The sequence below is a fragment of the Paroedura picta genome, chromosome 3 (assembly GCF_049243985.1).
Source record: "Paroedura picta isolate Pp20150507F chromosome 3, Ppicta_v3.0, whole genome shotgun sequence".
Classification (NCBI taxonomy): domain Eukaryota; kingdom Metazoa; phylum Chordata; class Lepidosauria; order Squamata; family Gekkonidae; genus Paroedura; species Paroedura picta.
In genome coordinates, this window is record NC_135371.1 from 118,534,929 (window position 1) to 118,551,444 (window position 16,516).

The 16,516-nt window shown below is 41.5% G+C and overlaps 1 protein-coding gene and 1 long non-coding RNA gene across 4 annotated transcripts in view; one reads left to right on the top strand and one right to left on the bottom strand.

The window, feature by feature from the left end:
• LOC143832661 (uncharacterized) overlaps positions 1-2,868 on the bottom strand; it is a 33,493-nt gene extending 30,625 nt beyond the window's left edge. The window contains exon 1 of the long non-coding RNA XR_013229341.1: positions 2,381-2,868. This is a non-coding gene — a long non-coding RNA (uncharacterized LOC143832661). The remainder of the gene's footprint in view (positions 1-2,380) is intronic.
• TECR (trans-2,3-enoyl-CoA reductase) overlaps positions 1-16,516 on the top strand; it is a 61,971-nt gene that overhangs the window by 29,475 nt on the left and 15,980 nt on the right. The window contains exons 1-3 of one of the 3 annotated variants that reach the window (XM_077327395.1): positions 5,604-5,875; positions 5,992-6,042; positions 15,536-15,587. In XM_077327395.1, coding sequence (XP_077183510.1) covers positions 5,873-5,875; positions 5,992-6,042; positions 15,536-15,587 — 106 coding nt within the window. In that variant the 5' untranslated portion in view covers positions 5,604-5,872. Of the gene's footprint in view, positions 1-5,603; positions 6,043-15,535; positions 15,588-16,516 lie in introns of those variants that run through there. The other 2 variants (XM_077327394.1, XM_077327393.1) reach the window with 2 other exon arrangements.

The following is a 16,516-nucleotide window of genomic DNA, read 5'->3' on the forward strand; positions in this document are numbered from 1 at the left end:
TTCTCAGAGTTGGTGAGAATGTCCAAGAGGTCAGGAACAATCTTGCTGAGTCATCTGGGAGTATATAGTTAAACATTACTGAAGTTCTGTGTATCTGGAGAGTTTCCTTTAAAAGAGCAGGAAAACATTTAACTGCCAAGTAGTTAGCACATAACCCTTAAGCATGTGAATAGTGTGGTTAAATGAGTAGGATGTATCATGCTGCTGTATGGATGTAGGAGATTCTAGTTTCTGTAGAGCTTAGCGTAACATTTGGAAGAGTTGGCTTCTGTTTTATAAGAAGATGACAGTGAATTTTATGAGCTGCTTTGCTTTTCCGAGATATACCTTTACCCAATAAGAGCTGTCATGACCCCCAGATATAGGAATCTACTATTGCTGCTTAATTTCGGCTTGAACCCTATGAACTGGGAGTGAAAACTTATAAGCAGTGACTAATCTTCCCCTGCCCTCAGCAATCCCTTAAGATATCCAAAAGGTCAGTGTTGGGAATTCGAAGGATTTCAGGCAATATGTCACAAGGCAAAGAGATCTACACTAAGGAGAAGGAAATGGGCAAAATTGTCCCTGTTACTTCCTCATGATGATAATGGAGGGGGGAGGGGGGAGTGTGGTGCTGCAAAAGTTTCTTATAATGCAAGATGGAAGAGGTGCAATTTTGCCCTATTCCACCTTTTCTCTGCAGCCCATAGTCACTGCCAGTATCTTCAGCTCATCCTTTGGTATCTTGAGTATTTGAAAATTAGTACACTATTTTGTGATGATGTGGCATCGATCAACAATAGATTTAGGGGCAAAACTCTCAGATAAAATTGTTTTGTCAGGCATGAACTTCCTCATGGCTTCTGTTATAGTGGACTGGGCGGCGGGGGGGAGGGGCAGAAACAGTAGCAAATCAGTGTGACACTGGTGGAAGTTGCTAATATTTCCAATCAAAGAAGATTAAAAGATATTGTTAACACAATCCTTCACTGTCTACAGTTGTATATGAAGATGAGGAGGAGGCAAGGTCATACTTTCTCTTTTTCTTCTCTAATAGTCTCCTTTTTCTGGAAAAAAAATGAATGTGCATATGCATGTGTATAAGTTTCTGCAGTGTACGAAGTACGAATAACTCCTGGTTATTCATTTATATATCGACCTGTAGTATGCCGATAAAGGCCTTCTTAATCTGAATATTGGCCAGTTATACTAATGCTGCCTCTGTAGAAGGTCACTTGTTGCCACATGTCCAGTGCAGAGCTGGAACCAGCTTCAGGCCTCAGCTCAAGGGCCATATGACACAGCCACTTTGGATTAAGCCTTCAATTTCTGTAGTCAGTTTTGGGCTTATCCTTCCACCCCCCTCTAGTGAAAGTGGAACATTATTTCCTGTGTGTAGATCCAGGAGGAGATGGTAGATTGTATGAACTGACAGTCGTTTTTGACCTCTAATCAGCCTCAGGCCATTGGCAGACATTGTTTCTAGCTACAGATATACCCCTCAAAATATATGAATTGGAATCACAAAAAGATGGATAGTAGATTGTTAAGACTAGTCCAAAATTGTGTGTATTTTGGCTTAGATCCTTACTTCAGGAAGCTGCCAAATTTTCAACCAACTTATTTATGGGCAGATGTATCTGTTAGAGCTAGACAGGTTCCCTGCTAGGGTGTAATGTTTTTGAATTCAATATAGGGATTATGTAGAATGACAGTAAATTGTTTGTACCAACTGGTCCAAGACTCTTGAGGACAGCAGACAATCCAAGTTTTAAGGAGAGCTGGAAAACAGTTTCACTGTCCTCAATATGTGATAAGCTTGGATTAATTTATTTTTTTAATTTTCTAACATGTCTTAACACACAGTACTCAAGCAAAAGGAAATGTTACAAGTTCGACACAGAACTGGAGATTTTTTCAGTCTATACTGGTTTCCTAGGCAGGTTGAATATAGTCTTAGCAAAGGGACTAGGTTGCCTTGACCATGTTCTGCCCACCCAGGGAATGGATGGCTATACCAATGGAACAGGACTGTCGTTGCAACAGGCTCTTGAAGAAATTGACAGTAAATTATAGATAATGATCCAGTTTTTTAATTTGGGTCCTGTATAAGGAGCATGCTAAGTGATAGTGAATTGTTTTGATCCAATTACCTGAATTTATATAGAACTGGAAAAATGTCCTTTCCTCTATTTTTTCTACTGCTTTTCACTGCTTTTTTATCTGAAGCATGAGTGGATTCTTCATCAGTCTTTCCTTGCTTGCAAGACCTATTGTATACATTACTGAGGCTGAGTGTTCAGCATAAACCAGCCTAGTTGACACTGGAAATTGGTATTGCTCTGTATACTCCCTCCCCTAAACAGCACTTTGCTACTTACCAGAGTTTATTGCTTACCTCTTTGTGTTGGGGGGAGGGAGAGTCTGCCTTCATCCTTCAATTAAATCTTGAATTGTCTGCTGTTCATGCTATTTTAGCAAATCCATTTGTTTCTCCATTTGCAGTCTTGACCAACTTGATTCTTCTCGGGACAACTGTGCTCACCTGAGCCCTCTACAGCTCTCTCTGTTCTGCCTGCGCAACCAGTTATAGGTTACAAACCTTAATATGGTCAGCATGATCTGTGTGCTGCTGCCACTGGAAGCAAGTCTTTGTTCTAGAAGCTCTGAGGCATGTGAGAGTGACTGTTGCAGCCTCTGAGGCACAGTTCTATTAATACCTCTGTTTGGAGCTGGCCCTTGCTATCTGCTGGCAGGGCTGAACAGGCTCCAAATTCTTGCTGCCCCACTCAAGACTACCATCTGTTGTGCTTTGCTTCATAGTGACCGTGGACTCCCAAATACATTTGAGCCAGGTGTGGGAGAAAACCTTTTGGTTTTCTTTATAGAAACGAGTCTGCAGGAGATCTCATATGAAGGCTCTGCTGTTCTGTGTCTGGGATTCTGTCAGCCTCTAGATGTTGCTGAGTCAAACAACCTTTAAATCTACTATCAGTGGTCAGTTATGGAAGCACAGAAGGTACAACTCGTAAAGTATTTTAGTCCTTAGCTATGAAGCCACTTCCAGTCTAGTGAGCTGATTGCATGTCAGTTGCAAAGAGCTTGTAGTTTCATCAAGCCACAAACATCCTAACTTTCTAATTTTGAATATAGCTCTTTGCTTTCCCCTCCACAGTCTCCACCTTCTTTCCTTGCCTTGTCTTTCTTTACTGCTGTGATGCGTGATCCAGGCAAATGAATGCTTAGGTGCCCATTGGAAAAAGCTTGGTTCTAGATCCTGAAGTAAATGGCCATCCTAAAACGAAAACCTTCTCAAGTTGGGTTTTATGCTATTAGTGTTCAAGTGACTTATTGCAACAATAGATGAGTGGAATGGTCTTTTGAGATTTTTTTTTACTAGATAAAGCTGTGTATTTACAAAGGTAGTGGCACCATGAATGTCCCACATCGGGCCTGTTCTCCAACAACTGTGCTGGTTACCAGTGAAATTCCAGATCAGGCTTAAGGTTTTGGTAATTACCTTCAAGGTCATATGCGGTCTGGGCCTAGTGTACCTGAGGGGACTGCCTGTCTTCCTACGCCCTCAAAGAACTCTATGCTCCACCACCTCCAACCAGCCAGAGATCCCTGCCCCAAGGAAGTCCACATGACCTAAACCAGGGCCAGAGCCTACTCTGCCCTGGCCCCCACCTGGTGGAACGGGCTCCCAGAAGAGATCAGGACCCTAACGGAACTAAAGGAGCTCCTCCACAAGGCATTTGGTTGAAGTCAATAGAAGCTAAACAACATCTGCTAGGTCCCTGAATCTCCCTCATTTGATATAGTCACTGAGTTTGATGTATAGTTCTTGTTTCGTTCCATGTGAATCACCTTGAGCCTTAGGGGAGGGCAGTATATAAATATAATACATAAATAAATAGAAAGATAAATAAATATCCTATATCACAAGGTTGTGAAAATAAAATGAAGGTGTGCAAAACCCTGTATGTTGCTTCTTGAAGGAGGGGTGGCATAAAACTATGATGGACTTTATTTCTTACCTTGCTAAGAAAATGGGAGATTAACCATAGGCAAAAATGTGGCTAAGGGCAAAGTACACAATATACATGACATGAGCCAAGTCACAGGTGTGCACACCAATGTATGGCCAGAGGTACATTTGCTTTAATCTGCACTCATTCCCTTGATGCTATGAGGAAGTGCTGTGAGGGGGAAAAGGTTCCTTCTTATATTTTAGTGATCAGAAACAAAGGCAAAGGCAAACTGAAATGCTATGCATCGATGTTGATCTAACAGTTTTGGATTCCCCCCTCCCAAGTCATTATCGTTACCGTACATAATGGAACATTCTGAAGAATTTGTATCCTTCTCAGAATATAAAATCAACAAGAAGATAAAAATGCTAACACAATTATTAGTGCAACAAGAAGATATTACAGGGAGTATAGAACATACAGTAGCCACTGATTCCATTAAATATCTAAGAATAAATATTACTGTGTAAAACTGTAATCTTTTAAAAAACAGTTATGGGAAAACCTGGAAATTGATATAAGCGGATTTATCCAGATCAAAAACAAATTACATTTTTGTGGCTGGGGAGAATTTCTGCAATCAAAATGAAAGTACTACCAAAACGATTATTTAAAATTCAAAATGCTACCTATGCATATAGAAGAAAGAATATTGATAGTGTGACAAAGACAGATACATTTATTTGGAATGGCAAGAAATAAAAAATAAACTTTAAAATATGAAACCAATAAGAAAAAGGCATTTACTTTGATATTATAGATTTCTGCAGGTGTAGTTTAAAGGGGGGAGGGGTAAACTGGAAATGTCTGTTTACACTGATGAGTGAATAATCACATCAATAGCATACCATGCACAGGTTTTCGGGTGTGCTAAAATTCAGTGGGCTTAAACTGGAGTAACGCTTTATAGGATTGTATTATTTGCATGTGGACAGTTTTTCATGCCTGTGTCCCCCCCCCCCTTACATTTAAGAAGGAAGTACATGCTATATAGTCTATTATTCCAATAAAATTAATTTTTACAATATTTTATTTATTTGGCTTTGAATTTATTGGACTACAATATTTAAACCACACTTGATTCATTTTTCTCCCCCTCGCCCAGTATTTCAGTTCAAGTATGAATATGAGTTTTTAATTAGCATGGAGTGCTTTCAAAATCTGCTTTACTAAATATTGTATTGTTATACATATATATTAAATCAGAATATACTCTGTTTATCATGTTGCATTATTATTTTTCCAGAAAACTCTTATGACTGTTCATAGAGCACAGGCTTTGTGACCTCCTTTATTAGCTGGGATGTGTCTGGTGGAGTTCTCTTAGCCTCTGAGTAGATTTAGCGCCTTAGAATGGTGGAGCAGACTTGTATTTATGAGAAAATGTAGGGAAAATTTCCCTAGATGTGTGTTTCCTCAGATGGCATGTGAAGAACTGGGTGGTGTTAATTGCTTTGGAAAAGGGTGATGTCTTTAAAAACTTCCTGGTATGGCTTGACTGGCTTGGAGGCTGCTTGCAAGGCATCCTCTGCTGGGCTCAGTTTTATATTTAGCTGGGGACGGTAGTGGTTCATCTCCCTGCACTATCAACTTACACCTTGGAACACAACCTGCTGAAGAAACTAGAAGGGAACCCCTTCTCTGTACTTTATCGGATCCTGCTTATCGAGCTGAGCTTGGAGCCTCTGCCTCTGGAGTTATTTTTCAAGTTGTAGGAAAAGTAGCTCCTCCTGAGAAACAACCTCCCCAGCGGATCAGAAGCGGCCCATGTGTGGAGCTCAGATACAGTGGGCCAAACTGTGGTGGTGTCCCTAGCCACACCCCTGGGGGATTGGCTGCTGTGTGGAGAGGCATGGATGGTAGTTTGGTGTCTGCAGAGGGGGGTTACCTCCCGCAAAGGAATGTCAATGGTGTAGGATCCAAGGGCTCTACCAAGACCACTAAGAAATCTAAAAAAGCTGTTCTTTTCTTTGAGGTGGAGATCCTTGATGCCAAGACCCGGGAAAAGCTGTGCTTCCTGGACAAGGTAAGGACTCTAATCAGAAAGCAAGGAAGGTGGGGCTGACCTTTTGCCATCATTAAACTTTCATCCTATGTTAAATAATTTTGTATTTAAGGATTTGTATTCTGAGAATCAAGTAGGTGATAGAAACTTTTAAAAACACGGCTAGGCATGTAGTATAATGGTTAATTTGACTGTCTTGGTTTATCATTACTCCTGGGCAAATTTATTTATTGTTTGATTTATTGACTGCCACTTCTGGGCCAAGCCAGCTCACGGAGGCTTACAATAAAACTCCAATAAACACCAGTATATATAAATTATAAAATCTCTTGTCAGTATAACCCCATTCTATTCCCTCCCAACTCACCAGTTCAGCATGGGCCAAATAGCTGTACCCCTAGCATACCCTGCCAGCTGATCATGGGGGGTAGGGGTGGAGACACCTTCTGCCCTAGTTGTTCAGGACATCCTAGGGAGGGATTCCAGATCTTCCACAGTCTGGCCTCAACCAAGTGCTTGGTAGAAGAGTTCTGTCTTGCAGGCCCTGCGGATCTGTGATAACTCCATCAGGGCCCTGAGCTCCTCTGGGAGCTCATTTGATGAGGTCAGGGCCAGGACCAAAAAGGCTCTGGTCAAGACTAGACATACCTCCCATGAGCTGGTGACCACCAGCAGATTCAAACCCATTGAGCAAATAGCCTTGCAGGGGACACAAGGAGACAGATGGTCCCTCAGATATGCGGGGCCCAGACTGTGGATGGCCTTGAAGGTTAATACCAAAACCTTGAACATGATCCAGAACACAATTGGCAACCAATGCAGTTGCCTCAGCACTGGCTGGCTATGGGCCCTCCAAGATGACTGCATTTTGCACCAACTGTAATTTCCAGTTAAATCTGTAATTAACATGGATGACTTCAAATAACTATGCACTCATGTGTGAGAGAGACAATCAACATCATGCCTTGAAGATGATGGTGTTGCATGAGATCTTGTCTCTGAAATGGTCTTCATGAAGACCCAGAAATAAGAAAAACAAAACTTCCTTGCAGTTTAAGTGCTTCCAAAAAGACAGTCTGACATTTCATTTTTCCATGTTTGCCAGTATATTGCATTTCAACCAGTAGGGTGAAAGAAGCCACAATTAACATCCAGTTTCAAGATTGGCTTGAAAGTTACATTTAACATCATTAAAAATATGAGGCACTGCTATTTACCTTTTGATAATATATAGCACATTTCACCAACCAGTTTTCTACATAATCATGAGGGCTGACTGGAAAGAGAGTTCCATGTTAGATAGTGGGAATTCTTGAGCTGGGTGCGTCCAGCATCTTCTAAGCTGGATGAACTTTTTCCCTTGAGCATTCTAGGTCCTTGAGTGTGAGGTGCCTTGAGCATAGAATACTGCTGTTGCTATCTCTGAATGTCATGGAGGTTTTCCTCAAGAGGGCTGAATGTGTGACACCCTGATATGCAAATTGTTCACACCTTTAAATCCTTACTGACAACACCTGCTGAGAGATGAATTACCCCTAGCTGGAAGGGTAAAACCCCTAAATGTCCCATTTGCTCTTTAGTAAATGATAGCTTTTCATTCTTACAGTGGGAATCTGATCTGTCGCTTGCTTATTATCTCAGGGGAAAGAACTCAACTAAATTTAACAGGTTTACCCATTGCTGATAAATACTACTTTCATGCATTTTAAAAATCACTTTTGAACGAGCAGATGAAATTATGTGTTATATGACCAAATGCTTTGTGTGAGAGCTACTGCCATGTGCTAAATTAAGAAGTCTGTTTTGAATGAATAAAAGCAAATCAGCCAGTCTTCTAGTTTATTTCATTCTGTTTAAGAATTCAGATAAAAAGAGAGTTACATTGTGTGTGTGTGTATTTCATCATTCCTTGGGCAATCTAGAGAGCTAGTGCAACGAATGAATGCATAACTTTTTCAAAACAGGAATAAACAAAATCATCACTAGGTAGTAGCTTGGATAAAGAAGTAGATTATAGTATGCTGAAAGTGCAGTAGGAACCATAATATATAAAGCCTGAATTGGTCTGTAGAAGAATCCAGTTTGAATTCAGTGAACAAAAGGAGTAGGTTGTGCCACATGCGATAGAAAATGACTGCCACCCAAAGGTACTAGCCTATCTGTTTTGGGGGAGGGTATCTACCGCCTAATATGTTCAGCGTTTCTTTGCCTGAGCAAAGTATTCAGAAGTAGAGGGTGGGGGATTATCATATAAGCGAGATTCCCTGGCGATGAACCAAAAAGTCCAGAAGAGTGTTTTTCATTTTCCTCTCAATTCCAGTCTGTGCATAAGTTTAGAAAGTGCAAGGATGAAGGCACAGGAAAAGGGTTTCTTCTTCTCTGTATTTCATCCTTATGGTGTGTCAACTGTGTTTGGTTAGCATTGTGATAGAACAGGACAGTAGAGGGAATAGTGCCCATGTCTCCTTAAATCCTGTGGTCACTGCAAACCCTTTCAGACAAATGAGCAACCAGCGCTGAGTATGGACGAGACAAGACTAAAAATAGTGAAGTGACCGAAATAACATGCAAAAGGTGACCTGCAAAAGAACAGCCATTGTTCGCTTGCTCTCTGTTCTGCTGAGTGCCATGTGTTCCTTATGGCCTTCCAGGCTTGTAGTGCCTTTTTTGCCACACTGAGAGTTGGTATAATATAACAAAAGAAGGAACACACAATGTAGGACTGAAAAGAGAGCTACTGTGTGACAGAAATTCCTAATTACAATAAACATCAAATAACAAACTTGTCATGGTTTGTTTCCTTCAGTAAAAATATTTAATAGCAGAATTTGCTTGAAGAAAAAAAGAACTGAAAATGTTTCTTCAATTCAGTTCTGTAAATCTATTAATGAACAGTTCCGCAAATTAGTGACTTATACAAAGGGGGATATTTTACATGAGTGTATAAAGATAAGCAAAAAAACCTCTATTCATTTTAAACAATCTTATGAAAATACAGTGATGGATAACATCTACCAAATTAAGCAATAGAGGAAAACATCTATTATTACTATAATATGTTACAAACATGCAAAGAGAAATCTTCAGTGGAGTAAAAACTCTTCAAAAGAATAGAAACTCACCAAAAACAGTTGTATATTATATTCTGAACATTCAAATGGTGGTCGGCAAAGAATCTACAATTGGTTTCTAAGGAATAAGGTGGAAAATAACCATTAAAGTCTATCAAGGATATATAGGGTGTTCACCGTCAACAAAATTTTTGGGTTAAAAAAAAAGCCATATTGCTGACCTCAGTGACTGTATCTACTTATTCAGCTACATTCAGTGCAGTCAAAAGAAGAGAAGCAAGAACTAACATGTAAGAAAAAAACTGAATCAGCTGTTGAGTTAATAAACTGCACAGAATGAATATCTTGGATTGCTGGAGAATGGATCGCTTGGACTACTTCTAGAATTAATGAATCAAAGATGGGACTGTTGAGCAATAGGACTCTGGCCTTGTGTCCCTGTCATAAATTCTTTAGCTGCAATGCCACTGTCATTTCTCCACCATTTGAGCCTCCTTGCTGTTTTGTGAACTTGGCAGTAGATATGCCTATGTAGCCCATGGAGGTGCTAAGTGTCTGTCATGTGAGAAGGATCTTATTTGTATTGAGTTGCATTGCTGACTTGTAAATTTCATTAACTGGGTTCTTCTAATCCCATACAGATTTCTGGCTCGGGCAGCCTGTTATCAGCAACCCTGCCTGTAATCTTCTGCCCTGCTCTGCTCCAAGCTATAATGTGCAATCTAAATAGTGGCTATTTTTAACCTCAATTCTACATTGATTTCATTTATTCATTTCTGGTAGCTTTATGCTAGATCTCAGAGGAGGCCTTGTAAGGGAGAAGAAAACCACGCCTTCTCACTAGGGGACTGGCTGTCAGCTGCCTCAGACACCCTACACCAGCACCTGCTTGGGCTGGCTGTGATGGTGATGGGCACACCCTTCTGAAATATCAGCATCTCCTCGTTCACCTCTGTCAATTCCGTAGATGCCAGACACATTCTGCACAACGACGGAAGAGGAACAGTTTATTTGTTTTGAGATTCCTTCTTTGGATAGGAGAGGAGAAATGGAGAGTTGGCAGAGCATGAGAAAGTACAGGGCATTTTTTTTTGCAAGTGATAAGTTTATACTTTAGTGCAGGCAAGATCTAGATTTCTGAGTTCATTTATAAAAGCGTTTACAAATCAAAATCTGATTCTGCTGTGTAGACTTCTGTTGACATCATTTTTAGTGGGGAAATTGAGGTTTTCCTGAAATTGAACCTTTGTTGGGACTTCGTATTAAGGTTCAGTAAGTGCCTATGCAAGAATAGTGCCAGTGGAAGAAACTGAACTTTGTGAAAAGATCTCAGAACCCTGACTGTTGCAAGCTGGTTTGCGAGCCTTGGCAGAAATTCTCAGTGCTGTTTTTCCAGATTTTTTAAAAAATGTCTTTGCTGTAAAATAGGCACTTCTGTTCTAGAAAGGCACACGATGATCAGTTGCTGCACAGTTGTAAATCTATAAATTTGTACATGGACAGATGCATCCAGACATTCTCAGGTTTTACGAGACAGTGCTTGGTCTTGTTACCACTTCATTAGGTTACAGTAGAAGTTATGCAGGTCCTTGATTTTTGTTTCTGTGGTCTATACATAGGAAAACACATTTAGTTGCTTTGCTTGTTGGTGAGTAAAAACTGGTACCTTCTACGAGTTTTAAAAACTTTTTTCCTATTATAAGCAGCCTGAGGTTAAAACTGGTGTACATCATAAGAAGGTTCCTTTACTTATTACCATAGGAAAATATGTTGTGAATGAAAGTGCATATACTGCTTAGTTAGATATTTCTTTAAAATATAGGACAGGCAGCAACTGGAATTTGCTAGCAGCCCTTGCACGTGTATTTTAAGTAGAGAAGAAATGAAAATACAGATAGCATGATGAGGGTTCTTGTACTTAAGTATTGTAGCTAAGTGTCCAGAATTCATCCAGGAAGGCAATTCCAGCTACACTAGCAAAAATCAGACCATGGTGACTGTGGCACAACAGCCTGTGTGAGCTCACGGCCTCCAAGGACGGGTAGGGAAAATGGCAGTGCCAATTGCTTAGTAACCAAAGCAGCTGTGGGTAGGCACTACACCACTGGGAAAGGAGAGAGAGCAGTGCATTTGCTGTTGTTAGTGGTAGGAGGTTCATTCCAGAAGTCAAGAAAGACTTGGTCATTACGTGGGAGGCCAAGAAGGTAGACAGGGCTTGCAGAGCCTTCTCTGAGACACTTAAACCGTAGTAGTAGTATGATGTTGAAGGCGGGGGATGTGTGTGTGTCTTTTCCTTGGAGGGTAGGCCTTCATGTCTTAACAGGACAGGAGTGACGAAGACCTTCTTGAGAGTTTTAAAATGCTCAGAGAAGATGAAAAGTGTGCCATAGTGACAAAAGACAAGGACGAATGAGAATTCCTTTCCCATGTCCCACTTTAAAAACAAGGTCCGGAGGAAGAGGCAGGCCATGGTTGCCAGCTGCCAGCACTGAGATGGCCAGGGATACTGAACAATGGAACAAAAACATGTGAAGCAGTCCTCAGGTCTGCATTTATTTAGAAAATTTCTGAGGCAGCAAGAACATAAAACGTCAATAAAGTTATTAAAACACACCTTGAGCATAAAACATAGAGCAGCGTAACATGAATCTTAAACATTTCACAGGCTAAAAACAAACTTTAATATTATTATTTTTTAAAAAAATCAGCCCCTTGTTTAAGAGTTTGTGTAAATATTTTGGTCCAGTATTATAGCTTCCTAAAAAATATTTCTTTCTCCCCCTGAATGGGAGGACATCTGCAAGGATGGGTTTTCCTTCGGCTTCTCAGGGAGGCAGGGGTTAATTAAAACATCCTCCCTTGCTTCCTGTCCTTTGCGCTGTGCCTAGTTCCCCAGTCTTTCCCCTGCCTCGAAAGGGAGAGCAGTGTAGCTAGTGATTTCTGCTTTTTTCCTGACTTTTTCCATTACCTTTAGCTCCTAATTCCTTTCTGCACCTCCTTACCCCCCCTCCTTTCCCTCCCCCTTAACTTCCATTCCTGTTTTTTGTGCCCTTGGTAACAAACGTCTGTGTGTTTGGGGGGGGGGGGGAGAATGCAGGCAAGGAGGAAGTGCAAGCAACTTTTAAAGGTGCATTTCAAGCTGCGGTAGCCATTTTGAAAGTCGGGAATGCAGTGGAGCACTTTTAAGGCAAATAGCTTCCTATAAGGACATAGAAGATTTCCTCTCAGCAGACAAGTTGGAGGCTCCCTTGGGGGCAGCAGAGGCCCAGTAAGCGCCACCCCATTCAGGGCTGCTACGACCAAGGCAAAGAAAACTTGCAAAAACTTAGCTGACCCAAATCCATCCGCCTCAGGCAAGGGCAGCTCTTCTTCCACCCAGGCTTCAGGGAAAAGGCCAGACCTTCCTCGCGGCCATAAAAGGAGCAGATAAGGAAGGAGATAAGGCTCCTGAACAAAGCCAGAATACAGCACCTAAGATTGTTGAGGCTCTTAGACATACTGTGGACAGCCCTTCTAGGGTTTACGTGAGTTGGGAGAAAAAACCTTTCAGTGATGAAATGTTCTTACATAAAGGCTCTGGGATAAGAAATAGTGGCATTTTGTCTGAATGAGGGCCTCATTTCTGAAGGGAGGGTATCCTCATATCACTTAACCAGTTCTTATGGGCAGGAGTGTAGTGCTGGCTATGGCCCCATAATTCACCCACAAAAGCTGCCAGGAAGACGGGATCCTTTGCATCTGCATTATGACTCCTCTGTTAGTGAGCAAAACCCTAAGGATGACTCAGAGTTTCTTTCAGATGGCTTAAAAATATAGTTCTCAGACCCCTGCATGATGGGGAGAAGGCGGCTTGATCACCTGCCCCCCTACCTCTTTCCCAGCTCATTTTCCATCTCCAGAAAACACAAACGGGACTGTTTTTCCTTGCCTGAGTTGTGAGGAGGCTGGACATGGTAATTGGTTGGCTTAAAAACAAATTGGTAATTGGTTGGCTTAAAAACAAAGTATTCAGGCCCCTGTATGATCGAGAGAAGGAAGATCACCCCCCCTTTCCCAGCTCATTCCCCACCTCCAGAAAACAGAAACATCTGATCCCTATAACACCATGGATGCTTTGCAGAGGATTTTATTTTATCTTTGACAATGTAGATTTGTGATCATGCTGAAATACGGACTGCTCCATTAAAAAAAATTACTCAGAGCAGGAAATGGAAAGGGGAGGGTGGGTGCGAGGGCAGGACAACGCTGCAGAGACTATCATGCCTTTCCCCTTCCATATGGGCTTGCCTCTTGTTGCTCACCAATGGGATGCAAGATAAAAAGTGGCAAATCCACGTTTTATGATTTCCGTCATCCTGAGGCAAATCCGAGCAAAATGTGAGCCAGCCCTGGGACAGCCTTGGGATGCAGGCAACATCATGTGCAGGGGCTCTAATACCCAGCAACAGCCAGACGCTGTCCAGGGGCAGATTCCTCATGTGGAAACGGTGTATTAATAGGTTGTGATAGTAGCTTGATAAAACTACATTTTACACATTTTTATTTTATTCACAATAATTCTAAGCTTTCTATTGAATGCCTTCATAGTGGAGAATAAAAACTGTTAGACATCCCAAAACAAGTTTCTCCCACAGACATGCATACTCCTTCACGTTATATGTTATGTTAGACAGGAGTGGAGTGCTGCTCACCTGTTGGGCAATTCCCTTCTGTATCATTTTCTGTGGCTTACTTCTGTTACAGTACTATCTAAAAGTCTTATGACCTTTTCCTATTTGTGGGCTATCTATACCAAGGAGAAAAAGTTCACTTCTCAGTTAGCATTTCGTTTCATTTCCTCTAATTTGACAAACTGTCTCTAGACAAAGGAGAAGAGACTTCCTAGGAAGCTGCAGCAAGGAATGAGAATACCAGATTCAGAAAGGAATCCAGACCTTGAGTCATAGCTCATGCTGCTCATTTAGCTGTAATTCAAGACACGGATTGCACTTCCCAGGTTGTGCTGCTTTTTCAGGCCATTAGAGGTGCTGATCTGTGTTTGGCATCTGCCCTGGAGTCCATCTCTCTCTCTCTCTCTCTCTCTCTCTCTCTTGCTTTGATCTAAAAGCTGAGTTGGTTGCTCTCTGGCCTGTAGGCCATCTGCTGGATTGTTCAACAGGTTCCTCTTGCCACAACCTGGCTGCTGGGTATCAGAGGTGGATGTGTAGTGCTGGGGCAGTCTTTCTCTGCTTTGAGTACCAAAGCAGTGGGGACATTATTGGCTATACTAGCTAGAAATAATATTTTGGAAAACCCAGTCTTGTGAGTGGCTGTAAAATAAACAGGTTGTCACTGCATCTGCCGAGTAAGTGTGATTTAACTTAAGGAGCAACTGTAGTATGCATAATAAATTGTGCTACAAACTGGCTTCACCACTCTGTGCACAGCCTCATCCGCGAGCTATTGGCAGCACTTCACACAAGAAATCTCTGCATCAGGACAGGTCAAATTTTGTTTCTTGAGCAATTTTTACAGTGCAAGATAATACATTCTTTCCCTCTGTCCTTGCTATTATTAAGGAATCTACAATGAATTACAACAAAAGTTGCAAATCATACAAGTCAAAGTATTATTTCTACCCTCAATGGAATTCATGGAAGTTAAAATAAAATTAGTTACGCTTAGTAGTATGTTTGGCTGTTTGTTTACTGAAGATTTGTGAAATGCACCAAGAATAATCTTTAAAAATATTATAGCACTTATTTTGACATTTGTTCTTAAGAATTTTCTTACAGTGAAACTCAACATGTATCCATTTAACTGCTGTTAGCCATTATTGTGAGTTACTGACCTAGCTCATAGTATTTTTTCCTGCTTTTTCTGTGCCAACCCCTTTGCTATAAGAAAATCCCACACCTGTTCCTGATTCCTTCTTTTGGCTTTCCATGTGCGAAAGAAAAAATGCTGAAACTGTCTGCAGTATGCACTGGAAAGCATGATAGATCAAACTTAGGTTAGTGTTCTAGAAACTTGGAGAGTCTGCTTTTCTATGTGCCTGTTTATAGACATTGATGTTCTAGATATTGACCCATGCTGCCCTTGCTAGCAGATGTTTGTGGTCTCATCTTAGCCGTGATTAGCCCTTCTGTGTAGGAACAAAGAGACTTTGGATTTTTATTTTTTTGCACTTTGAAATCCACTCATAGAACTTAAGTGCCTCTGAGCCTCCCTAGTGCCCTGCTCCTCTTTGGCACCTATCCGAGCTCTGATTTTTTTTTTTTTAAGCATTGGGGGGAAGTTCCTCTGTGAAGAAACTACATGGTCTGACAAAGAAGAGTTTTAATAGGAGATAGACTTCCTTTTCTTTTTTCTTTTACTTGTAGGGTGCATTACAATTTGGACAAGTGTATGAGGAAAGTGAACATGCTTTGGTTTCTTGATCTTTTCTTTGTGCTTTCTTTCAGGTGGAGCCCAATGCCACCATAGCAGAGATTAAGAGCCTCTTTACTAAATCACGTATGTATGGAACATGATTCCTTTCTGCAGACAAATGTGTTTCCATTTATTGTTAGTTTCTTCCCTTACCTCCTACTATCGCAGCAGGGGACAGGGTGTTCAGCTGCTTGGTTTTATGATGGTATCTTGCAATTTGTCTTTGTATTAGTGGTTTGGCAAATGGAGCCCATGGTTCTCAGTGCTCTGACTGCTGAGACTCTCATAATAAAAAAAAAAATGCTTGAATTCTCATACAGGCACCCAGGGCTGCCAATCGCAAAAAAAAAGATGGCAGATGGAACCTTGTCTTTGGCCTTTGTAGTATTTGTTGGTATAGCAGGCAGCCAGGAAAGAGTCCATTTCTTTTTTCTTCTTTGGAGAAGAAATAAGATGAAAGTCTTCCCTGTAAACAAGAGCATCCTTTCCTTGTTAAAGTCACCCAGGAATTTTGCTACTCAAATGCAGAGGTAGGGAACCAGTGGCCCAGGACAGCCTGGGACATGAAACAGTCATTGATGCTAGACTCTTCTGCCTGCATTTGCCCAGTCATAACCATCAAATATCTACAGAAGGTTGTTGATAGGTTTAATATTGGCAAAGTGTACATACGCTAGTTAGAATGGGGCACGTGAATGTGGTGTTCCTGTTGTCCGCCTGTCCCAGATTGCACTGATAAATGCAGGCAATTCACTGAACACTGGAAACTACATAAATCAGCGCCCCCCCCCCCAACCTTTTGAAGGTTGAGGACTGCTAGCAGGGGGGGGGAGGTGGAGAAGGCGGGCCGGGGCGCTGTGCATGTGTGGTAGCTACATGCAAATGCGTATGCATGGAGCTGCCGTGCATGTGCGTTTGCGCCCACTGTCATGCTGGCAGTTGCGCCTGCCTCTCCCCCCCCCCCCCCGCAGTGAGAAACTCGCCAGGCTGTGAGCAAATCAGCCGCTTTGCTC